The sequence below is a fragment of the Rhamphochromis longiceps genome, linkage group LG5, assembly GCF_057381845.1.
Source record: "Rhamphochromis longiceps isolate RC_006_pf linkage group LG5, R_longiceps_female_GT1.1, whole genome shotgun sequence".
NCBI lineage: Eukaryota > Metazoa > Chordata > Actinopteri > Cichliformes > Cichlidae > Rhamphochromis > Rhamphochromis longiceps.
In genome coordinates this window covers 15,931-33,372 of record NC_140561.1, presented here as the reverse complement: position 1 = coordinate 33,372, position 17,442 = coordinate 15,931, and the positions used below count along the sequence as shown (strand labels likewise).

At 40.8% G+C, this 17,442-nt stretch overlaps 2 protein-coding genes across 3 annotated transcripts; one reads left to right on the top strand and one right to left on the bottom strand.

The window, feature by feature from the left end:
* The first annotated feature begins 279 nt into the window (after nt 1-279).
* On the top strand, nt 280-6,252 carry LOC146668987 (formylglycine-generating enzyme-like). The gene is made up of 8 exons (XM_085405382.1): nt 280-468; nt 576-650; nt 2,827-2,909; nt 3,067-3,189; nt 3,497-3,611; nt 4,861-4,974; nt 5,067-5,126; nt 5,691-6,252. The coding sequence occupies exons 1-8, from the start codon at nt 295-297 to the stop codon at nt 5,790-5,792; spliced, it is 846 nt and encodes a 281-aa protein (XP_085261508.1). The 5' UTR covers nt 280-294; the 3' UTR covers nt 5,793-6,252.
* A 278-nt stretch (nt 6,253-6,530) lies between these two features.
* LOC146668986 (leucine-rich repeat neuronal protein 1-like) lies at nt 6,531-16,769 on the bottom strand. 2 transcript variants are annotated; one of them, XM_085405380.1, is made up of 2 exons: nt 16,431-16,769; nt 6,531-9,619 (listed from the first exon to the last, which is right to left on the bottom strand). In XM_085405380.1, exon 2 carries the CDS (start codon nt 9,414-9,416, stop codon nt 7,269-7,271), a length of 2,148 nt encoding a protein of 715 aa, XP_085261506.1. In that variant the 5' UTR covers nt 9,417-9,619; nt 16,431-16,769; the 3' UTR covers nt 6,531-7,268. The 2 variants fall into 2 exon arrangements, with proteins under 2 accessions (XP_085261506.1, XP_085261507.1); XM_085405381.1 differs by having other exon boundaries at nt 16,593-16,769.
* Nucleotides 16,770-17,442: the final 673 nt, after the last annotated feature.

The following is a 17,442-nucleotide window of genomic DNA, read 5'->3' as shown; positions in this document are numbered from 1 at the left end:
AGGAAGTTTGACAGCCTAGCCTTTGTTTCCTGTAAGTTACCCTCTTAATATTGCACATTTGTGGCACTCTGGTGTCATATTTTTTTTTATTTCTACTAGTATTTCTATTATTTATAGGTGGCTAATAACTTAGATTTTTACTAGATATATTATAGATCTTCATTGTTTTATTGTGTTCTTTATTGGTTGTTATGATCTTGTAGCTCATAAGAGTTATTAATCCTGAATCTACATTCCAGTTTCTAGCACAGTTTGTTTGCATATGTAAATAAAAATTGTACTTGTTCCGTGCAGATGGTGCAGATTTCTGGAGGGGAGTTCCTGATGGGAACAGACAACCCAGGCATCCCCCCAGACGGTGAGGGCCCCCAGAGAGTGGTGTATGTGGACTCCTTCAACATAGACATCCATGAAGTCACTAACCAACAGTTTCAGAGCTTCGTCCTTGCGACAGGATATGTGACTGAGGTTTTAAAAAAATATTTAAAAAATAAAACAATATTTTTCTGTGAGTGGTTTTCATTATCCTGGTGTTGTTTTTTGCCCATAAAATCTGTGTCTTTTCTGATTTTTAGGCAGAGAAATTTGGAGACTCATTTGTTTTTGAGGGACTTTTGAGTGAGCCAGTGAAAAGCCAAGTCACTCAAGCAGTAAGTGTACCACTGAGCAGGCGACTTACCTGTGCAGCTCACTTTTTACCTGCTACATCAGTTGTAGCTTTGAAGGAAGACATGTGCAGGCTACATGTCATGCTTTCGATTTCACTGCACAAAACGAGCACACAGTCAAAGATGTGCTCTACATTAGTTTGCACTTATGCAACGATCTAACAAACTATTTATTGCTTACACATAGATATTGGTAGCTTGCAGGACTAGAGGTCCAAGTTCACACACTATGTTTAGTAGACAACAGTAAATATAAAGTGTTGTAATAAATGTAACCTCACAGGCTTTCATGCTGTGTTTAGATGTCTGTAAATGTTTATGTGTAAAAAAGCTTTTTTGTTCATATAAGTACATGTAGCTAAAGTTCCCAAAGGGAGTTTTTCTCTCCCACAAACAACACTGATGCTGAGCTAGGTCAAAGGTTTCATTTGAACCCCATGCTTTTCTCCTTTGAGTTCTCTATATCACATTTTCATCATGCCCACCTTGTGGCTATTTTATATGCCCTCAAACAAAGGTATGAGCAGTCCACCCTTTTTTGAGCCACTTCTCACACTCTAAAATGTCCCAGTCACAAGAAAAGCACGCCAAATTTTCTGTTTTTGGCAGCAAAAGAGGAAACACAGGAGTCTTTATGCATGCTCTGAATCTGAGGACACAGTGGATCGGCTTTATTTTTGATGTCAGGGTCCCCACAACAGATGGAAAACCCTAATGTTAGCTTGCTGCATGACAAAATGTGGCTAATTTGTTTATCAAATGCCCAGAGGCTTGATAATCCAGTTCTTCGGCATGTGACAGTTTCACCTACAGTCGTGTGCTTTGCAAAAATAAAAAATAAAAATATCATGCCAAATAGGAAGAAGCCTCAAAGCACCTCCTTCACAGAAAGTCACCTTAAACAGTTTTTACCTGTCAGCTGTAAAAGGTTGATGGGGGTACTGTCGTCACCCCGCTAGGTGGGCAGGCAGGTGGCGTGAATACACAAGTCTGTAAATGCAGTAACTTGATAAAGAAGTAATGTAGAAATTTTAAGTTGATGTTTTAGGTGTATTTACTAGGAGGCGGAGGGGTAGCACTGGCAGCTTCCAGTATTTTTATTTTTATTTTTATGCACACAGGACTGAAGACTTTTACCACACTTCAGCAGCAACATGAGTCGATGAACTTTGGAGCGTGCTAAAGATAGTTTTTGTGGTTTTGGACAGAACATTTCCAAGAGATTGTTGTTTGATGCTTCCTGATGTTTCTAGTTTTCACTGTGTGTTCATTACATACCTACAGCTTGACAGGTTTACCTATAGAAGTCTTCTGTATGACCCTCAAACCTAGAGGCTTCCACACATTTACCCATATGGCACAATAACTTCACTAATTACTGCTAATTATTTCCCAAAGAGTCCCAGTTTGAAAGTTATACATTTGTTGGATTTTGGCAACAAAGTTCTTTATTCTAAAAGTGTGATGCTGTTATTAAAGTTACACATATTTTATTATAAAAGAGTGAGCCAAAAGTGAATGCAGTCCTTATATAATGTGTGACAGGTGAGTGCAATTAAGGACAAGCACCACACCCAATCAAAGGTGAGAGAACTAAACAAGGTGCATCTGGTGAAGTGAGTGAGTGGGTGGGCTGGGATGTGCTAAAAGGTGGGTCTTTACAACAATTATTGTGCACATGCATGTTTCTCTATAGCTATCTGAACCTAAAATAAAGTCATAAATGTATAAATGACCACTTTAATATAATATATCTCACATATTTACATTCAACATTTTAGATATATTAAAAATTAGCAGCACAGCATCAATATTAGCATCATGACAAATGTTGTTCTTGGGAACTGTAAGCTGCTCCAGTCAAATAATATTAAAATAAATAAGGCAGCCTTTGACAGGGATTGCATTTTATAAATGCAGCACAGTATGTTTTATTCATTTAAATAATTACATTTTAGTTTTAACCCAGCACCTTCAGAGAGCACGTTTTTGTCTTTAGCTGGACGTGATGATTTATACTACAACTGTTTAAGAGTGTTGAAAATGGCCTGTTGTTTGAGGAGTTGCACATCAGTGGGCTTTGCAAGAGAAAAACAGAAAAGAAAGTGTGAAAAGCATAATGCGGTCCGTAACAACTGTTACTACCATTTGTTGTTAGGTGGCCGCTGCCCCTTGGTGGCTTCCAGTCAAAGGAGCCTCCTGGAGGCACCCTGAGGGCCCAGACTCCAACATCACAGACAGGTAGAAAAACTCTCTTTTACTAAAAACTTCATAATGTTTTCAATAATACGCTCCACATTTATATAAAACACCTATCAAGCATCAAACCTTCACTCTTCTTTTATTTATGAAAAGATGATAAGAGCTCGGTAAATTACTTTAAATCTGTGTTTTTTAGGCTCCATCATCCTGTTTTGCATGTCTCGTGGATAGATGCTGTTGCCTACTGCTCCTGGGCTAACAAGAGACTCCCTACAGAAGCAGAGTGGGAGTATGCCTGCAGGGGTGGCCTGATAGACAGGTAAGATGTTAACTGATGATGATGATGATGCATCATAATCAGAAAACACATTATTGATCCATGTAGGGAAACTGCTTTGTTACAGTTGCTTAACACACAGTTTATAAGAGGGGGAAATACTAACAAACCTCTAGTCTGAAATGTGCATTCAAAAATGGGAATAATAACAACGTATGACCAAAGTGAGCAGAAGATTCATAAGCACAAATGCAAAAGGAACTTTTCTGTGAAAGATGTTTGAAAATGTGCATTTCCTACATGAAATATGTCTCAGATTACTTTCCTGGTATACCACGCCTACATTTAGACTTTATCCATGGGGAAACAAGTTGAACCCTAAAGGACAACACTTTGCTAACCTCTGGCAGGGAGACTTCCCCACACACAACTCTGGAGAAGATGGGTATATCAAAACTTCACCGGTAAGAGACACAAGCAAGAATGAAGAAATGCCATAATTATGGGTGTGTTGAGGGATCTCATATTTCAGGTTTAGTCAGAAAAAGTTTGGCCCAGGAAAATACTAGACATAATTACGCATTCCAAAGCTCGATGAAGTCACAAAAGAAGCTTGCAGCCTTGAGAGATTACATAGATTACAAAAAGACAACATAAATCCAGTCTTTCTTCACAGAGGCAACTTCATAGTTCCAATTCTAGTATGAATCCTGAATATCCGATTTCTGTGTGAAATCTTTAAGAGTATACGGTGTTGATGTAAAATGATATTCTAATCTGCATTATGTCACCTTGTTAGGGTAAAAGGCAGTCACTGATGTTGAAGTAATAGGGGAACTTGAGCTCAGTTAAGAAATCCCTTTAGTTGTCCAGCGGGTTTAGAGGTTTGATTTGTGTTTCAACATTCTGCTTTCTGCATTAAGATAACAAAGCTTTTCAGTTTCCATCTGCCATGTAAATGCCCAGTCTTTTTTCCAAGAATGTCACTGAACCCATCAAACCTGTAAAGTCAACCCTCAGCTTCACTAACTTGACACTTTTTTTGTTTACGTAACTTAAAAATCTGTGCATGTGTAAATAAACAATTTTCTGCAGTCATCTTTTTTGCAAGTTATTTTAACAACAATGAACAGTATCTTACTATAAAAGAAAATCTCTGTGTTTGTTCCTTTGTCTACAAACTCCTTCTATACTGGGAGGAGTTAAGCAACCAAAATAAGTTTAAAGATTCTTATCTATATCAGATATTATAGTGTCATCATGTTTTCTAGAAACTACTTGGCAAGGGGCTAAAATGACCCGTTTTATGCATTTAAAACCTATAGCGCCTCATAATAGTATCATATCATTGGTATTTCATGTCTAATTTATGTTCACAAAAGTTGATATAGTTTTTATTATTTATGTATTTATTCATTTTATTTTCTCACTGTGATTAAGGATATCAGTTTGTCAGCAGCACTAACAGGCCAAATAATACTGTAGCATTAGCGTGTTCTAATTACCATAATATACTGTGTGTACCATTGAAAGACACAAATATTCATGCACAATAGTTCTTCAAGCCACAGGGCTTAAATATCCTTTAGATAGATAGATTAGACTACTTTTAGAATTAGTGTAGAATTTAGAAATTAGAAATGATAATATTAACAATAATGTATTTTTAAAAACATTGCAGTAAAGTGACAGTAGTGCCCTTATACCCTACAGGTGATGTCCTTTCCTCCCAATGCTTTTGGTCTGTACGACATGGTGGGGAATGCATGGGAATGGACAGCAGACTGGTGGACTGTGCATCACACCACGGACCCGCAACGCAACCCAGTAATGGCAGATTACATTCAGGCTTTTGTAATTGTCGTGGGTGTTGATTTTTTCTTTTTCTGTAATTATTATCTACCATTGCTCTCTTTCAGACGGGGCCTCCCTCAGGCAAAGATAAAGTGAAGAAGGGAGGGTCATACATGTGCCACAGGGTATGAAAAAAATTATGTTAAACATCCAGTTTTTTAAATCTGAAATTTAAAACGTGGTTAATTATTTATTTGTTTAATATACCAAGGGCCTCACTCACTGGGATTTTGTGGGATTTTTTGGAATAAAGTGATCAGTGAAAGTAAAGCGGTTCTGGCTGTTGGAGAAACCATGTTATTGTTGGAAACACTGAATCCAGACAACTGATATTAGCATTTCTAAGAGGAAGTAGGGTAGCTCTCTGCTCTCTGTTACTCTCCACCTGTGGGATAACAAAGGGATAGATGTATTCATTCTTTCCTTTCTGGTTCATGGGGCTTTTGATGCTAGTGACAGCCTTGTCACATGTTGACTGGCCACAGTTTTCTTCTTGTTTCACATTATAGTTACACATGTGAGGGACCCGAGAGGTCAGTGATTGGAGACTGTGCATAAGCAGGCTTTCTACAAGATTAATATCAGTAGTCTTGACTATCAAACAGTAAAATATCACAAAGCAGTGTCTGTTACTGACATTATTCAGTTCATTTACAGTACATTTCCCCCCCGTTCCCCCCCTTTTTCAGTCTTACTGTTACAGGTATCGCTGTGCAGCAAGAAGCCAAAATACACCGGACAGCTCAGCTTCTAATCTTGGTTTCCGCTGTGTTTCTCAGGAGAAACGATAATCTCACCTGCTTGTCTTAAACACACTTTTACTGAAGCTGCTGCCTAAACCTGTTGTTGACTATGCAGGAAGGACATGCAACCTGTGATCTGTGATCTCATTGCCAAACATCTGAATATGATGGACAGTAAATCTTCTCTACTATGATATATGTTCACAGTATTCTCACTTTTTATAGTTTTTCAGATGTTTTCATAAGAAATGAATGGAAAAGCTTTCTCTGGCCACCTTTGAGCACTGGTGGGAAAAATATTAATAATTCAAGTTACTGTACCTTTCACTGGAACAGATTAGTGTGGGTTTTTTTTATTGTTGCCATTATCAGCTAAAAGCTGGTTGTGCTGAAAGTAAATCTTAATGTACAGAAAATGACTTTGCTGTAAAATCATTATAGAAACTTGTACTTTTTTTGCTCAAAATCACTGTTTCATATATTTCCATTATAAAGTTGTTGTAATAAAGCAGTATTTCCTCTTTTTTGTATGTTGTATTAGTTATGTACTGAAAGTAAAAGCTTTGATAAACAGCCATATTAAACATGATTAGTTTTAATATGTAGCATCCACCAGAGGGCAGCACACATTCACGTCTATCTGTGGAACTGAGAGTTTACAGTACCATTTATTAAGACATGAGATTCAGAGCCTAAATACAGCATGTGTCATCAACCACTAACACTGTTAATCTAAAGCGAACAGATGCAATTCTAATGCCAAAGAGTCACAGAAAACTCCCAAAGTTCTGTAAAAGAATCAAAATGTTATTTATTTTAACGTGTTTAGTATACATGTTGCATGTGAAAATAATAAACTAAGCAGCCAACAAATGTCTAGCCAAATAAAAGAATGAACAAAAAGTCAAAAGGCTTCTAGTGCACCTTAAGGAAAAAGAAGTCAAAAGGTACTTATCAAACATTTGCATTTCTAGCATTTAACATCACATTTATCTGCAAACTAAAATCCTAATATCTTGCGCTGTAAATTAGAAAGTTCAAAGATATAGTTGATACAACATTACTGCACAATTGCTAACATTCAGTAGACAGTTTAACAAGTCTAAACCCCATTGTCAGCTTCGAAGTTTGTACAAACTCCTTTATCTATCAGTGCGCAACAGATTAACTGTTTTACAAAACCGAGAAAGAAACATTTCTAGTAATGCTGGAAGAAGTTCATCGACCCTGCTGCTGTAGAAGCTTCCCAAAAATAAGTGAGTCAAAAATGTACCACAGAAACAGAGCAGAGCAACTAAGACAACCTGGAGGCTAACTACAGCTGCCATCTTGGAAAGTCCAGAACGTTAGAAAGAATCAAACAAAGGCGATACGCTATACTAATAAAAATCCTGCACTTGATCACTCTGCCTCTTATTAGCAAAGCTGAGAATACAAAAAAATTGCAACTTTAGTCAACTTTTGCCCCAAAATGGCAAAAGTGTGTCGTTGTGCTGCTGGAGACAATAAATCCTCAGTGAATCCTCACCACATGTAATAACTGCGTGTGGTGTCAACAGGAGAGGGTTTTCCCTCTGTGCTCCCATCTTTGTCCTTCTCACCGTCAGCCTCCCATAAGTTAATGAGTGGAGGGTAGAGCTCGTTAAGTGGAATGGAGGATGTCTTCAGCATGTATTTCTTCAAGGAGTGGTGGTAATTTTTCCTCTTCCATCTTCGGGCCATGTAGATGCCCACAGTGGCCAGACTGAGGAAGAGCAACATGGTTGACATGACAGCTAGCACAGCTGCGCTTGGGTGCTGGTCTGTCAGGTCCAGGGCAAAGGTAGCGCTACGTGTTGTCACATTAACGCAAGACTTGTGTGTCTGCAGGTGGATGTTGGAGACAGTGAGGCATACCTCGTACTCGGTGGCAGGTTGAAGGTGCGTGAGGTTGTACTCGTGGACATCTACAGGGACACGGGCTGTGTAGGTGATGTGTGGATTGTCAATCTTCATGGTGGCCGAAGCCCACTTCAGGTTCGAGGACATGACATTAGAGTTGACTTTCCAGGACACCAAGATGGAGTGTGACTCCGTCTGCTTGACATAAATCTTCATCACCTGAGCGCTGTCGAGCAGGGTTCCATTTATGCGGATGGTGGCGACCCGTGTGTCGGCCCCTTCAGTGTTCTGGGCCACGCAGGTGTAACGACCAGAATCTTGCACCTGCACGTGAGAAAGCCGCAGGGTGCCCTCGCTGCTCAAGTGATAGCGCTCTGACACAGTGTCCATTGTGATTTTGTTTCCAAGAGGAGTCACCCAGTATATATCTGGATTTGGTTCAGCCATTGCCCGGCAGTCCAGGCTCACGCTCATGCCCAGCTCTAGATTCAAGTGGCTGGGAAAGGTTTCATGGGATATAAGGGGAAGACACTGCTCCGTTGACTCCAGCAGCCTGAACTCTCTGACTCGTTGACCTCTAAATTCTGGTGGGGAGGTGCACAGCATAGTCAAGGGCTCCATGAAGCGCACCGTGGTCCTGTTGGAACTCATCCACTGTATGACACAATCACACCGCAATGGGTTGCTGTGGAGACTGATCTCCCGCAGATTTGGCAACACATCCACAGTTTGCTTGTAAAGGGCAGTAAGAGCATTATTATTAAGCATCAGACTCTCAAGGGATGGCATATCCCTGAATGCAAACCTGTGGATATAAGACAGCTTCGGGTTGTTGGTTGCCTCTAGTTTAGTCAGTTCTGGGAGGTTGTCCATAGCATAACGGTCAATAGACACTAACTCCATCATGTTGTTGATGCCCAGCTCCTTCAGACGTAGCATGTTTCTGAAGTCTCCTTCTTGAATTTTCTGGACTGGATTCTTGTTTAAATCCAAGAACTTGAGATTGGGAAGTTTCTGAAGGGCCAGTTGGGGGATACTGACCAATTTGTTGTCATAGAAAGAAATGCTCTCCAAATTATCTAAACCTACAAATGCATCGGGTGGAACATCAGTGAGATCCATTCCAGCCAGAACCAGACTTCTCAGCCTTACTAGGGGCTTGAAGTTCATGTCTAGGAGGCCAATAACTGGATTCTCCCCAATCATGAGAATCTCAAGATTGGGTGTTTCTTCAAACCAGCGGCTATCTATGACATGGAGCCTGTTGGAGTTAAGGTGGAGGCGCAGCAGACTGTGCAGTCCTGCAAATGCTCGAGGGGAGATGGAGCTTATCTGGTTGTGGTTGATGTAGAGCTCCTGAAGGTTGGAGAGGTTTTGCAGGCAGTGGTCTGGCAGCTGCGTGATCTGGTTCTCCTCTAGATGCAGGGTGGTCAGGTGGTTCATGCTTGTGAGGCCGACAGCTTCCACAGTGCTAAAGTTGTTTTGGGATAAATCTAGCTCCGTCAAGTTAAACAGTACCTCCAGCTCTCCGCTGGTACGAGAGATGGCGTTGCTTTGGAGCAGTAACACTTGGGTATCCACTGACAGGTTGGTAGGGATGTGTGTTAGCCTTAGATCATTGCAATCCACTGTAGTTGCCTCCTTGTAGGTTGACTGAGGGGTGAACCAAGGGCGGATCTCGCAAACACACAAATGAGGGCAATCTTTGCCGTGTGCCGGTGACAGAAAGCAAAGAAGCAATCCTATGCACAACCAGATTAGAGGAGGCCAAGGCTGACAGCTGAGCGCCATGTTGTCTCCTCTCCCTGCTCACAAAAGGCTTAAATGAGAGGCAGCGTTTGGGAGGAGGATATAAGGGTACGGTTAATAAGCATTAGTCTCCTTTGTAGCTAGCTGCTGTAGGTTGAGAATAGTGATTTCTAACCAAGAGGACGGAGTTTGCAAAAGACAGGCAGGACAGGCATTAGATCCAAACTTCAACTTGAGGTTTTGACCTGAAAAAGAAAAAGAGTAAAGCAGCTGTTAAGGGATATAAGTAACTGGGGGGGGGGAATTGAAAAACGGCATAACAGAATGAAGTGAGAAAGTAATGAGTTCATTATTAATTTCAAGATGATGGAAAAAAATGAGACACGTCACATTTCCATACCAGCACCTCACAGATGTTTAGGGATATTTAAAATGATGTGTCTAACAGGGCAGAAAGAATCTGTCAAATTCATGTGGTTCCCCTTGAGTCACATAGGAATTTATCATCATTTTAAATTGTAGCTCACACATCCAGACATAACTGATAATAAGCAGAAGTGTGTTTAATTAATTTGAGATCTTGAAATGAACTTCAGCTGAAACAAGTCATCCCAAAGGACTGCTTGAAATTTGCTCTTGAGCGAGGCACTCTTTATTTACATGTAAAGCTTTAGTGTTACAGCAATGAAATCACAAGGCATTGCAACGTATTTAAAATCTTGCTCCTCCTTCACTAAAACTGCCATTTTACCCAAGCAGGTTAACTAACAGGGAGAAAGAGGCAACATTTTTAGACTGAGCACTACACTTTTCAGCACGTAGGATGATAGGTTTGTGTTTGCCTGTGCCTCCTTGATGTATCTGTCTCCTTGGAGATTATGAAAATGTTTTCTCTCGCTCTCTCTCTCTGGTTTGGTTAGATTATCTGCATACCAGCTTAGTTTCAGTTATCCTCTTCAACGAGCGAGCAGGGTGGGAGCAGCCGGCAACTCTGGCTGTGAGCCCATTACACAACAGGCTTAATATACTGGGAGTGAGTGCTCTTCACTGTTAATCACTCACTGCTTATGATAAAGACCCATGGTAGGCAGTCACAAAAAAAGTTCGAGCTGTGGGCCCGCTGTATAACTGTGCACGTCCAGGTTTGTTGAGATTAAGATGAGCTGACTGTCATCCTGAGCCACCAGCGCATTTTTAAGATTTTATGCTTTTTTGCTTTTGTTCTACAGTCTGATGTCACCCAGTCTGACAAATATTACTAAGAATGACCGGCACAGACAAGCAATATGAGTGTTGAGAATGAGGAACTGCTGTCAGTTTCTTTGAACAAATAAAAAGAATTCCTCTATACTGTTACAAACTAGAAAAATAACATTCTTCTTTTAGCTAGTTTTGCACGTGCAGACACGGTATCTTGTCTGTATGTGAGGTTGTGTTTGTGTCTATGTGTCGGTACGCATCCTAAACAACTGAAAGGAAATCTCCATTTATTCCTATAATAGAAGACAGAGAAATGGGAAAGCAAAAGAGGCTCTTGGCTTTCTTTCACTAAAACAAACAACTGCAGTTTCAGCTTCCAGTGTGACTAACACTAACGCTTGTTTTGATCCTCACATACTGAGGTTGAGTTTGTGCATGCGTGTGCGTGTGTGTGTGTGTGTGTGTGTGTGTGTGTGTGTGTGTGTGTGTGTGTGTGTGTGTGTGTGTGCGCGAGATGGGTAACATTTATTTCAGATCGTAAGTAGCAGGTTCCTCAGATATTAACATAAAATAGATACAGATTGTTTTCCCTCACCTTTCATATGGTGTCTGTTCACGCTTTGCGATGTGTTGACAGATTCTCGCTGTTTTTCCCTTAACATCGCATACACCATAATGTAAAAACTGCTTGACAGATACAGAATAAAAGCCTGTGCCATGTCGAGAAATAAGTTGTTTCTAGAAATTGAAATGCAGCAGAGGAGAGGAACTGCACATACAAAAAAAAGGCAAATTCAGTCAAATAGAGGAAATATACCACAGAAAGTTTAAGCATTAAAGCTTCAGCGCTCACCCCAGTTTCTCAAAAGAATTCATAATGCTACCTTGGATCAGGTGGCTGATCTCTGCAGTGACCTGGTCACACACTATCCGATCTAATGATTCTCTCAGTGTGACTAAAGTGAGGCAGCAGGAACGTGTGCCTACTATTCATAGATCCTGATTAGAAAACTCTGAACATGTGGCTTCTCCTTCTGCTTTTAATCATCCATCATTTAAATAATCCAGTCATATGTTCTTAATTTTAATTACTTGCCTATAAATATATGTAGAAATCTCCTCGATAACACATTTATCTGTCCTCTCTCTCTTGCTCCATGTGTTGCGTTGCTCGGGTATTAAATTGGAGAAGACAGGAGGAGTGATGTTTGTTTTCATGCTGAGGCCATAAAACTCAGACACCTGCCACTAGGTTTCTGGCAGCCTGGCAACACTGTGGGAGTCAGCATCCGGTCCCCACCTATGTCTTGCTGTGTGTACGTGTTGACCTTATTGACCCTGGGAAGTTTTGTTGGGCACATATGCTCTTTTTCACTGGTAGTTTGCTTCATAATGATTGCAGTACACAAATTTACACGTACACTCTCTCCGCTCAACCCACACACACACATATTGTTGGCCACGGACCAGTTCTGCTGAAGTGATTGGAATGGCTTCCCACCTGTTCATAACATCGAGCCTTTGCTGGTCCAGTGCTAAGCCATGCAGCCTGCTGCTCTGACCCCCTGCTCACTGCTACTCTTACTAACGTGTTTGAAGGATAACTTTAATCTATGTCCATCGCTTTTTTTGCATACATTGTGTCAGAGTGTTATGGCCTTTAATGCACATTCTTACAGTTTTCTACACAGCTTGTGTGTTCTGTGCAGTCTTATAGACTGCTTCTGTAACTGAGAAGCTCCACGTACAACTTCCTCATGATAACTATATATTCTGTAGTGGGCAACACACTTCAGTCTCACAATTTAAACTGCAACAGAGGACTTGTAAAGTCCTACCAGATCATATCAACAAGAGGGTGGGTGGTGGACAACTTTATGAACTTTTGTTTTCACTGCTCTCAGGGATGCAGCAGAGATTCGGTTTGAGATATAATATAATACACTCACTGCCACAGCAGGGCTGCACCTCTTGGGTACGAGCACCTTTATGCTGAAAATCTATTGCTAATCACTCGGCTGTGGCAGCAGAGAGCACAGATATTGTATGAAACATATTTCTTCTTACATTTGGATCTACACTTTCACATAAAATACATTTTTCGTCCCATCGCAACACATCCCCCGACACATACCCGTCCTTGCCTATTCTTATTTAACTTGCTGATTTTTACATGCATGCATACTCAGAACACTAGAAGGAGGAAGAAAAATCCTTCAGTAGCTCGGCATTATCCAGCTGACTGTCTAAACTGAAGGCTCAAGCTGAGGGATTTACTCTCACAGCACACCCAGTAGTTATGAGGTTTTAATCCAAGTTCACATTATATATATAAAATGCGTCAACAACCATCTACAATTGCTGCACAGAATCTACAATTGGTCTGCACTTGGTTCAGCTGAACCTTCAGAGGTTCATTGGCCCTGAGGGTCCGAAGCATGACAGCAGGATGTAATTGCGGCACATAACGAAGTTTGTCTGTTCTATGTTAAGGCTCCATAAATCTATTTATAAGACATTTTCTTTGGACAATACAAGTGGCGAGATAATGAGAGCCCCTGAAGGAAAACAAACCTGCAATCAGATGCAAGATCATTTCTCTTTAGATCTGCGGCATGCAAGTCTTTATGGGTGCACCTGGCAGTCGTTGTTTTCAATCACAGACATTAAAGAGGGGATTTGAAAACACTTTGATTGAATAAAAATCATGACACTTGTGTTGTTTTATGAGTAATTTCAGTTCATTTGATTTTACGCCCTTCTAAGAATTGCCGCTAATATTATATTTCACCATATGCCCCTGGCACAGCCAGGAGGGACCTCACTTGATAGCGCACCACATCATTTTTCACAGGAGGCAATTCTTTCACCCATCTGTTTCTGGGGCCCGTTTCACTGGGTGCAAAATGTGAGCAGTGTTTCTGTATCAGCAGCCACACAACAGGCTCACAGACATGCCATCACCATGGCAACGGCTATGCCACCGGCATTTGTTCCATAACCAAAGATATGAGAAGACAGCTATTAGTGCCATCAGGCAGCGAATGAAATATGCCAGTAAAAACTTGGGCTGGTGCAATAGAAACCCACTGGTATGATTAAACAGCCAACCATATGTGCAAGGAAAACACTGCCCTCGCAGAGGAACCAATAAATAAAACTATACTTTGCACATGCATCACCATACGCTATATTATAATAAGACACTTATTCATTTACTAATGCTTCGAGTTTGCCATGACAAACAGCATCAATCCAGAGCTGTAATGTGGCACTGAAACCTAAGCAATGCCGCCTGATGTTTTCTTCATGTCCTCACTGTGCTGGCCTGCCTGAGAGACATCCTGTTTCTGCTCCATTAGTATGCAAGTGTCTCACTTCACATCATAGAGGGCTTTGGTGCAGCTGCTGATTGCAGAGGTGTAGCTGAGAGGGATGCATGTCCAACCAGTCAGGAAAAAGACAGAGCGCAAAGAGAGAGAAGGTGGAGAGCTCGAAGACTACAGGAGGAGCTGAAAACGCCACAGGACTCAAGGAGCAATGACAAAATCGAATAGTATGTATGGAATCACGGAAAAGTACGCTGCATGATTTCTTCAGAATCCACTGAAGGTTAAAAGTCGCAGAGCAGCAAATTGTCTCTGTATTTCCATTTACCGCAAATCCATACAGGAGGCTTATTTCCCTGTGGAACAGAGATGGATCTTGACACAATTTTTCTTCTTTGGCTTTATTTTTTTTTCTGTCCCTTTTTTTTGTCCACACTCTCCCTCTCCACCTCAGCTCTCCTTAAAGTTGCAGCGTGTGTGAAAAGCCAATATGTTGTCATTGGAGTATCGATTAATCATAGTGACATGCCAAGGTCTCTAATCTCTGGGGAATCCCTATTTGGAAAGACTCAGAGGTCAAGGGAAATTAACTTTCTCTGTTTAAATTGACCTACTGCACAGAGCAAAGAAATCGTGCCAATATTAATTCTTTTGAGTGGAATTTTAGGAAATGTGCTTCTTTATTATGTGTGAGTTTACATGTGGGAAGGGACAGTGAAGACTGCATGTGTACAATAAAAATGTTGTGAATGAATGTGGTTTGCATCGAATGGACAATAAGTCTTCACAAACTTAGTTCATTTACTATTTCTTATTTTTACCTACATTTTCAGTGTTTTAGTTTGTTTTTAATGACATACTTAATCTTTAAATTGACCGAGCATCATATTTTATTTTAAAAAGGCTTTTTAAAGTACTATGTAGAGTGTGAAAAAACATATACTGATAATGAAATAAAATAAAAACACTCATTCAGTCACAACAAAACGACAAGACCTTTAATGGCTCATTGCGTTCCCATGTTTGAATTCACATCACACTCTCAAAGGAATAAGGTCAAGCTGTTGACACCCGCAACTCCCCTCCACCACTGTGGGAACTGCAGCTCCAGAACATGCTGCAGCGGTAGCCCTATGGCGCACAATGGCGCACAGACACACCAAGTCGTGTCTTTGTGTCGGTATTTTCTCACACTCCCTGTTACCAGCTGAGGAGATACGTCACTGTGCATTGTTGATGCTAAGATTCGGGGGGGGGGATCCACAGCTTTCATATCACTGGCTCGTTGGGCGACTACACAAAGTTGTGTGCTTGCATTTGCTGGAAGATTGGCAGTGTGCAAATCATGCACAATCTTTTTGTCTGTGTAAACAAGATGACAAAACTCAACCAGACGTTTGTAATAAACAGTTATGATCCTCAACCCTTGGTGCCGCATTAGTGACCTCAGTAACAGGTGCTCTGTAGTGCAGCAGCTGAAACAACAGAGCCAACTTGACAAAGGTGACCTGAACAATGCAGACACCCCCCCCCCCCCCCCCCCCGCTTTCTTTTTAGTAGAAACACAGGGTTGTCTGTCTCCTTTCCTCTCCTTGTCATAATTTCACACACTTCCTAAGGATTCATTTCCTCACCCTTATTTGGCATGCACATATATAAATATGTGTGTGTGTATATATATATATATATATATATATATATGTGTGTGTGTGTGTGTGTGTGTGTGTGTGTGTGTGTGTGTGTGTGTGTGTGTGTGTGTGTGTGGGAGAGAGGTGAATACTACTCAGCTGCCCCAGTGCACTCTGCACTGCACCGGGTAAGTATGTGTAAATGTTAAATGTTACACTACATTGTTAGTTCAACCAACTACAGTGGAAAGTCTGCAATACTGCGCGTTTAACAACATCCATGTAGAGATGTATTTAGATCTTTTATGGAGAAAACTATAACAATTAAAACAGAAATAATTTCACTTAAAGCCATTTTTAACACCAGGTTTGGTTCATGTTTTCTTTGTTTTCCTGCGTCCTAACGTCACACATTGATGATTGTCTAGACTTGGAACGGCTCATAATGAAGATATGCCCTGTAGAGACTGACTGCAGAGCGCAATCTCCTCGAAAAATCACAGCAAAAAAAGCATTTTATTGATAAGACTGACTGAGCACACACCGCAGAATGATAACGTCCAAACATCGATAAACCTTAATATTATTATTATTTTATTTATTTTTTTAATATTACTATTATTGAATAATCTATATTTCCGTTTGTTCGGGCAATCAAATCAGTCTTGTCTCTTAACGAGAATCCATTATTGTCACATTGGATCTTTGTTGAACAGTGCAGCTCTCAAATCTTTTTAAGAACTGCAAAATGATGACTTCATCTGTATCGTTCTGAAACGGATTAAAATATTAATGCCGTCATACAAGTCAGAAATTAAGAAAATCGCCCGAGCTGTTCTATGGGCATGCACCGAAAAACATCAGCACATGCATAAAATAAACAGGCGTTTTGCTCTCACCTACGAAGCGCCGAATCCTCCGTACCAAAGAATGCTGCAGGCTACTGTATGTGACCCATGCAGCATCCGCCACTCCAGGAAGGTGACTGAGCGACGCAAACTATGTTTTCGAATACAGATGTGAACCCGAACGAAGAGATTTTGTAGCAAAGCACCCCGTACCCCGGCTTTTCGCTCCCCTTCTACTCCAACTGGTGTTTGAGACACGGCGACAGGCGATACTTCAGCAGTGAAAAGCAGCAGCGCGCAGCTTCCAGAGAGCAGCTGCCCTGTACAGGTCAGCTGGACAGAAAAGCCTCTGACACCGACTCTGGTGCCCAAACAAGCAGCCTCACCATCTGTTCTGTCATCACAACCATGGGAACGAAAATCCCACCCTACCGGCCGTAAACTGCGATGCGCGGATTATGTTGTGATTGAACCTCAGGCTGAGGAAACAATGACATGTGACTACACTGAGACTATTTCGATGTTTTCTTTTTAGATTATTAGTGTTATTGTTGAGCGCTTAAACATTGTGCGTATTTTCACTCTTCGGGTAAACCTTACTGAAAAGTAGTTATCACCAGTGAAAAAAATGTGTGAACGTGTTTGGTAGAAAATCTTTTGTCTGCCACGAGCTCGGAGTTAATAATTCATAATAATTATGAATTGAAATGGACTTTAAAGTGGATCTAGTCACCCCACTTCTTCCCCCATTTCCCTAGCTCTCTCTTCCATGTGCATGCGCGCGCGCACACATACACACGCACAGACTCGGAAGTTTAATGACTAACATTGAATTCCTGGACTTTTACCATCTTTACACACTGGACCTTACCCAATGGTTTCTCAAGACTAACTGGTGGAACATAGAGTCGCTGCAGGCATGGATGACCTGGAGAAAAACATGAAGAGAAGCTAGGTTCAGTGATATAATGATAATGTAATTTTTTATTATAATTGAATTGTTAATGATTTTTGGCTGCTGGGTGTGAACTTTGTGGCTTGTGGAGCTTCTGAAGTTTAAGAA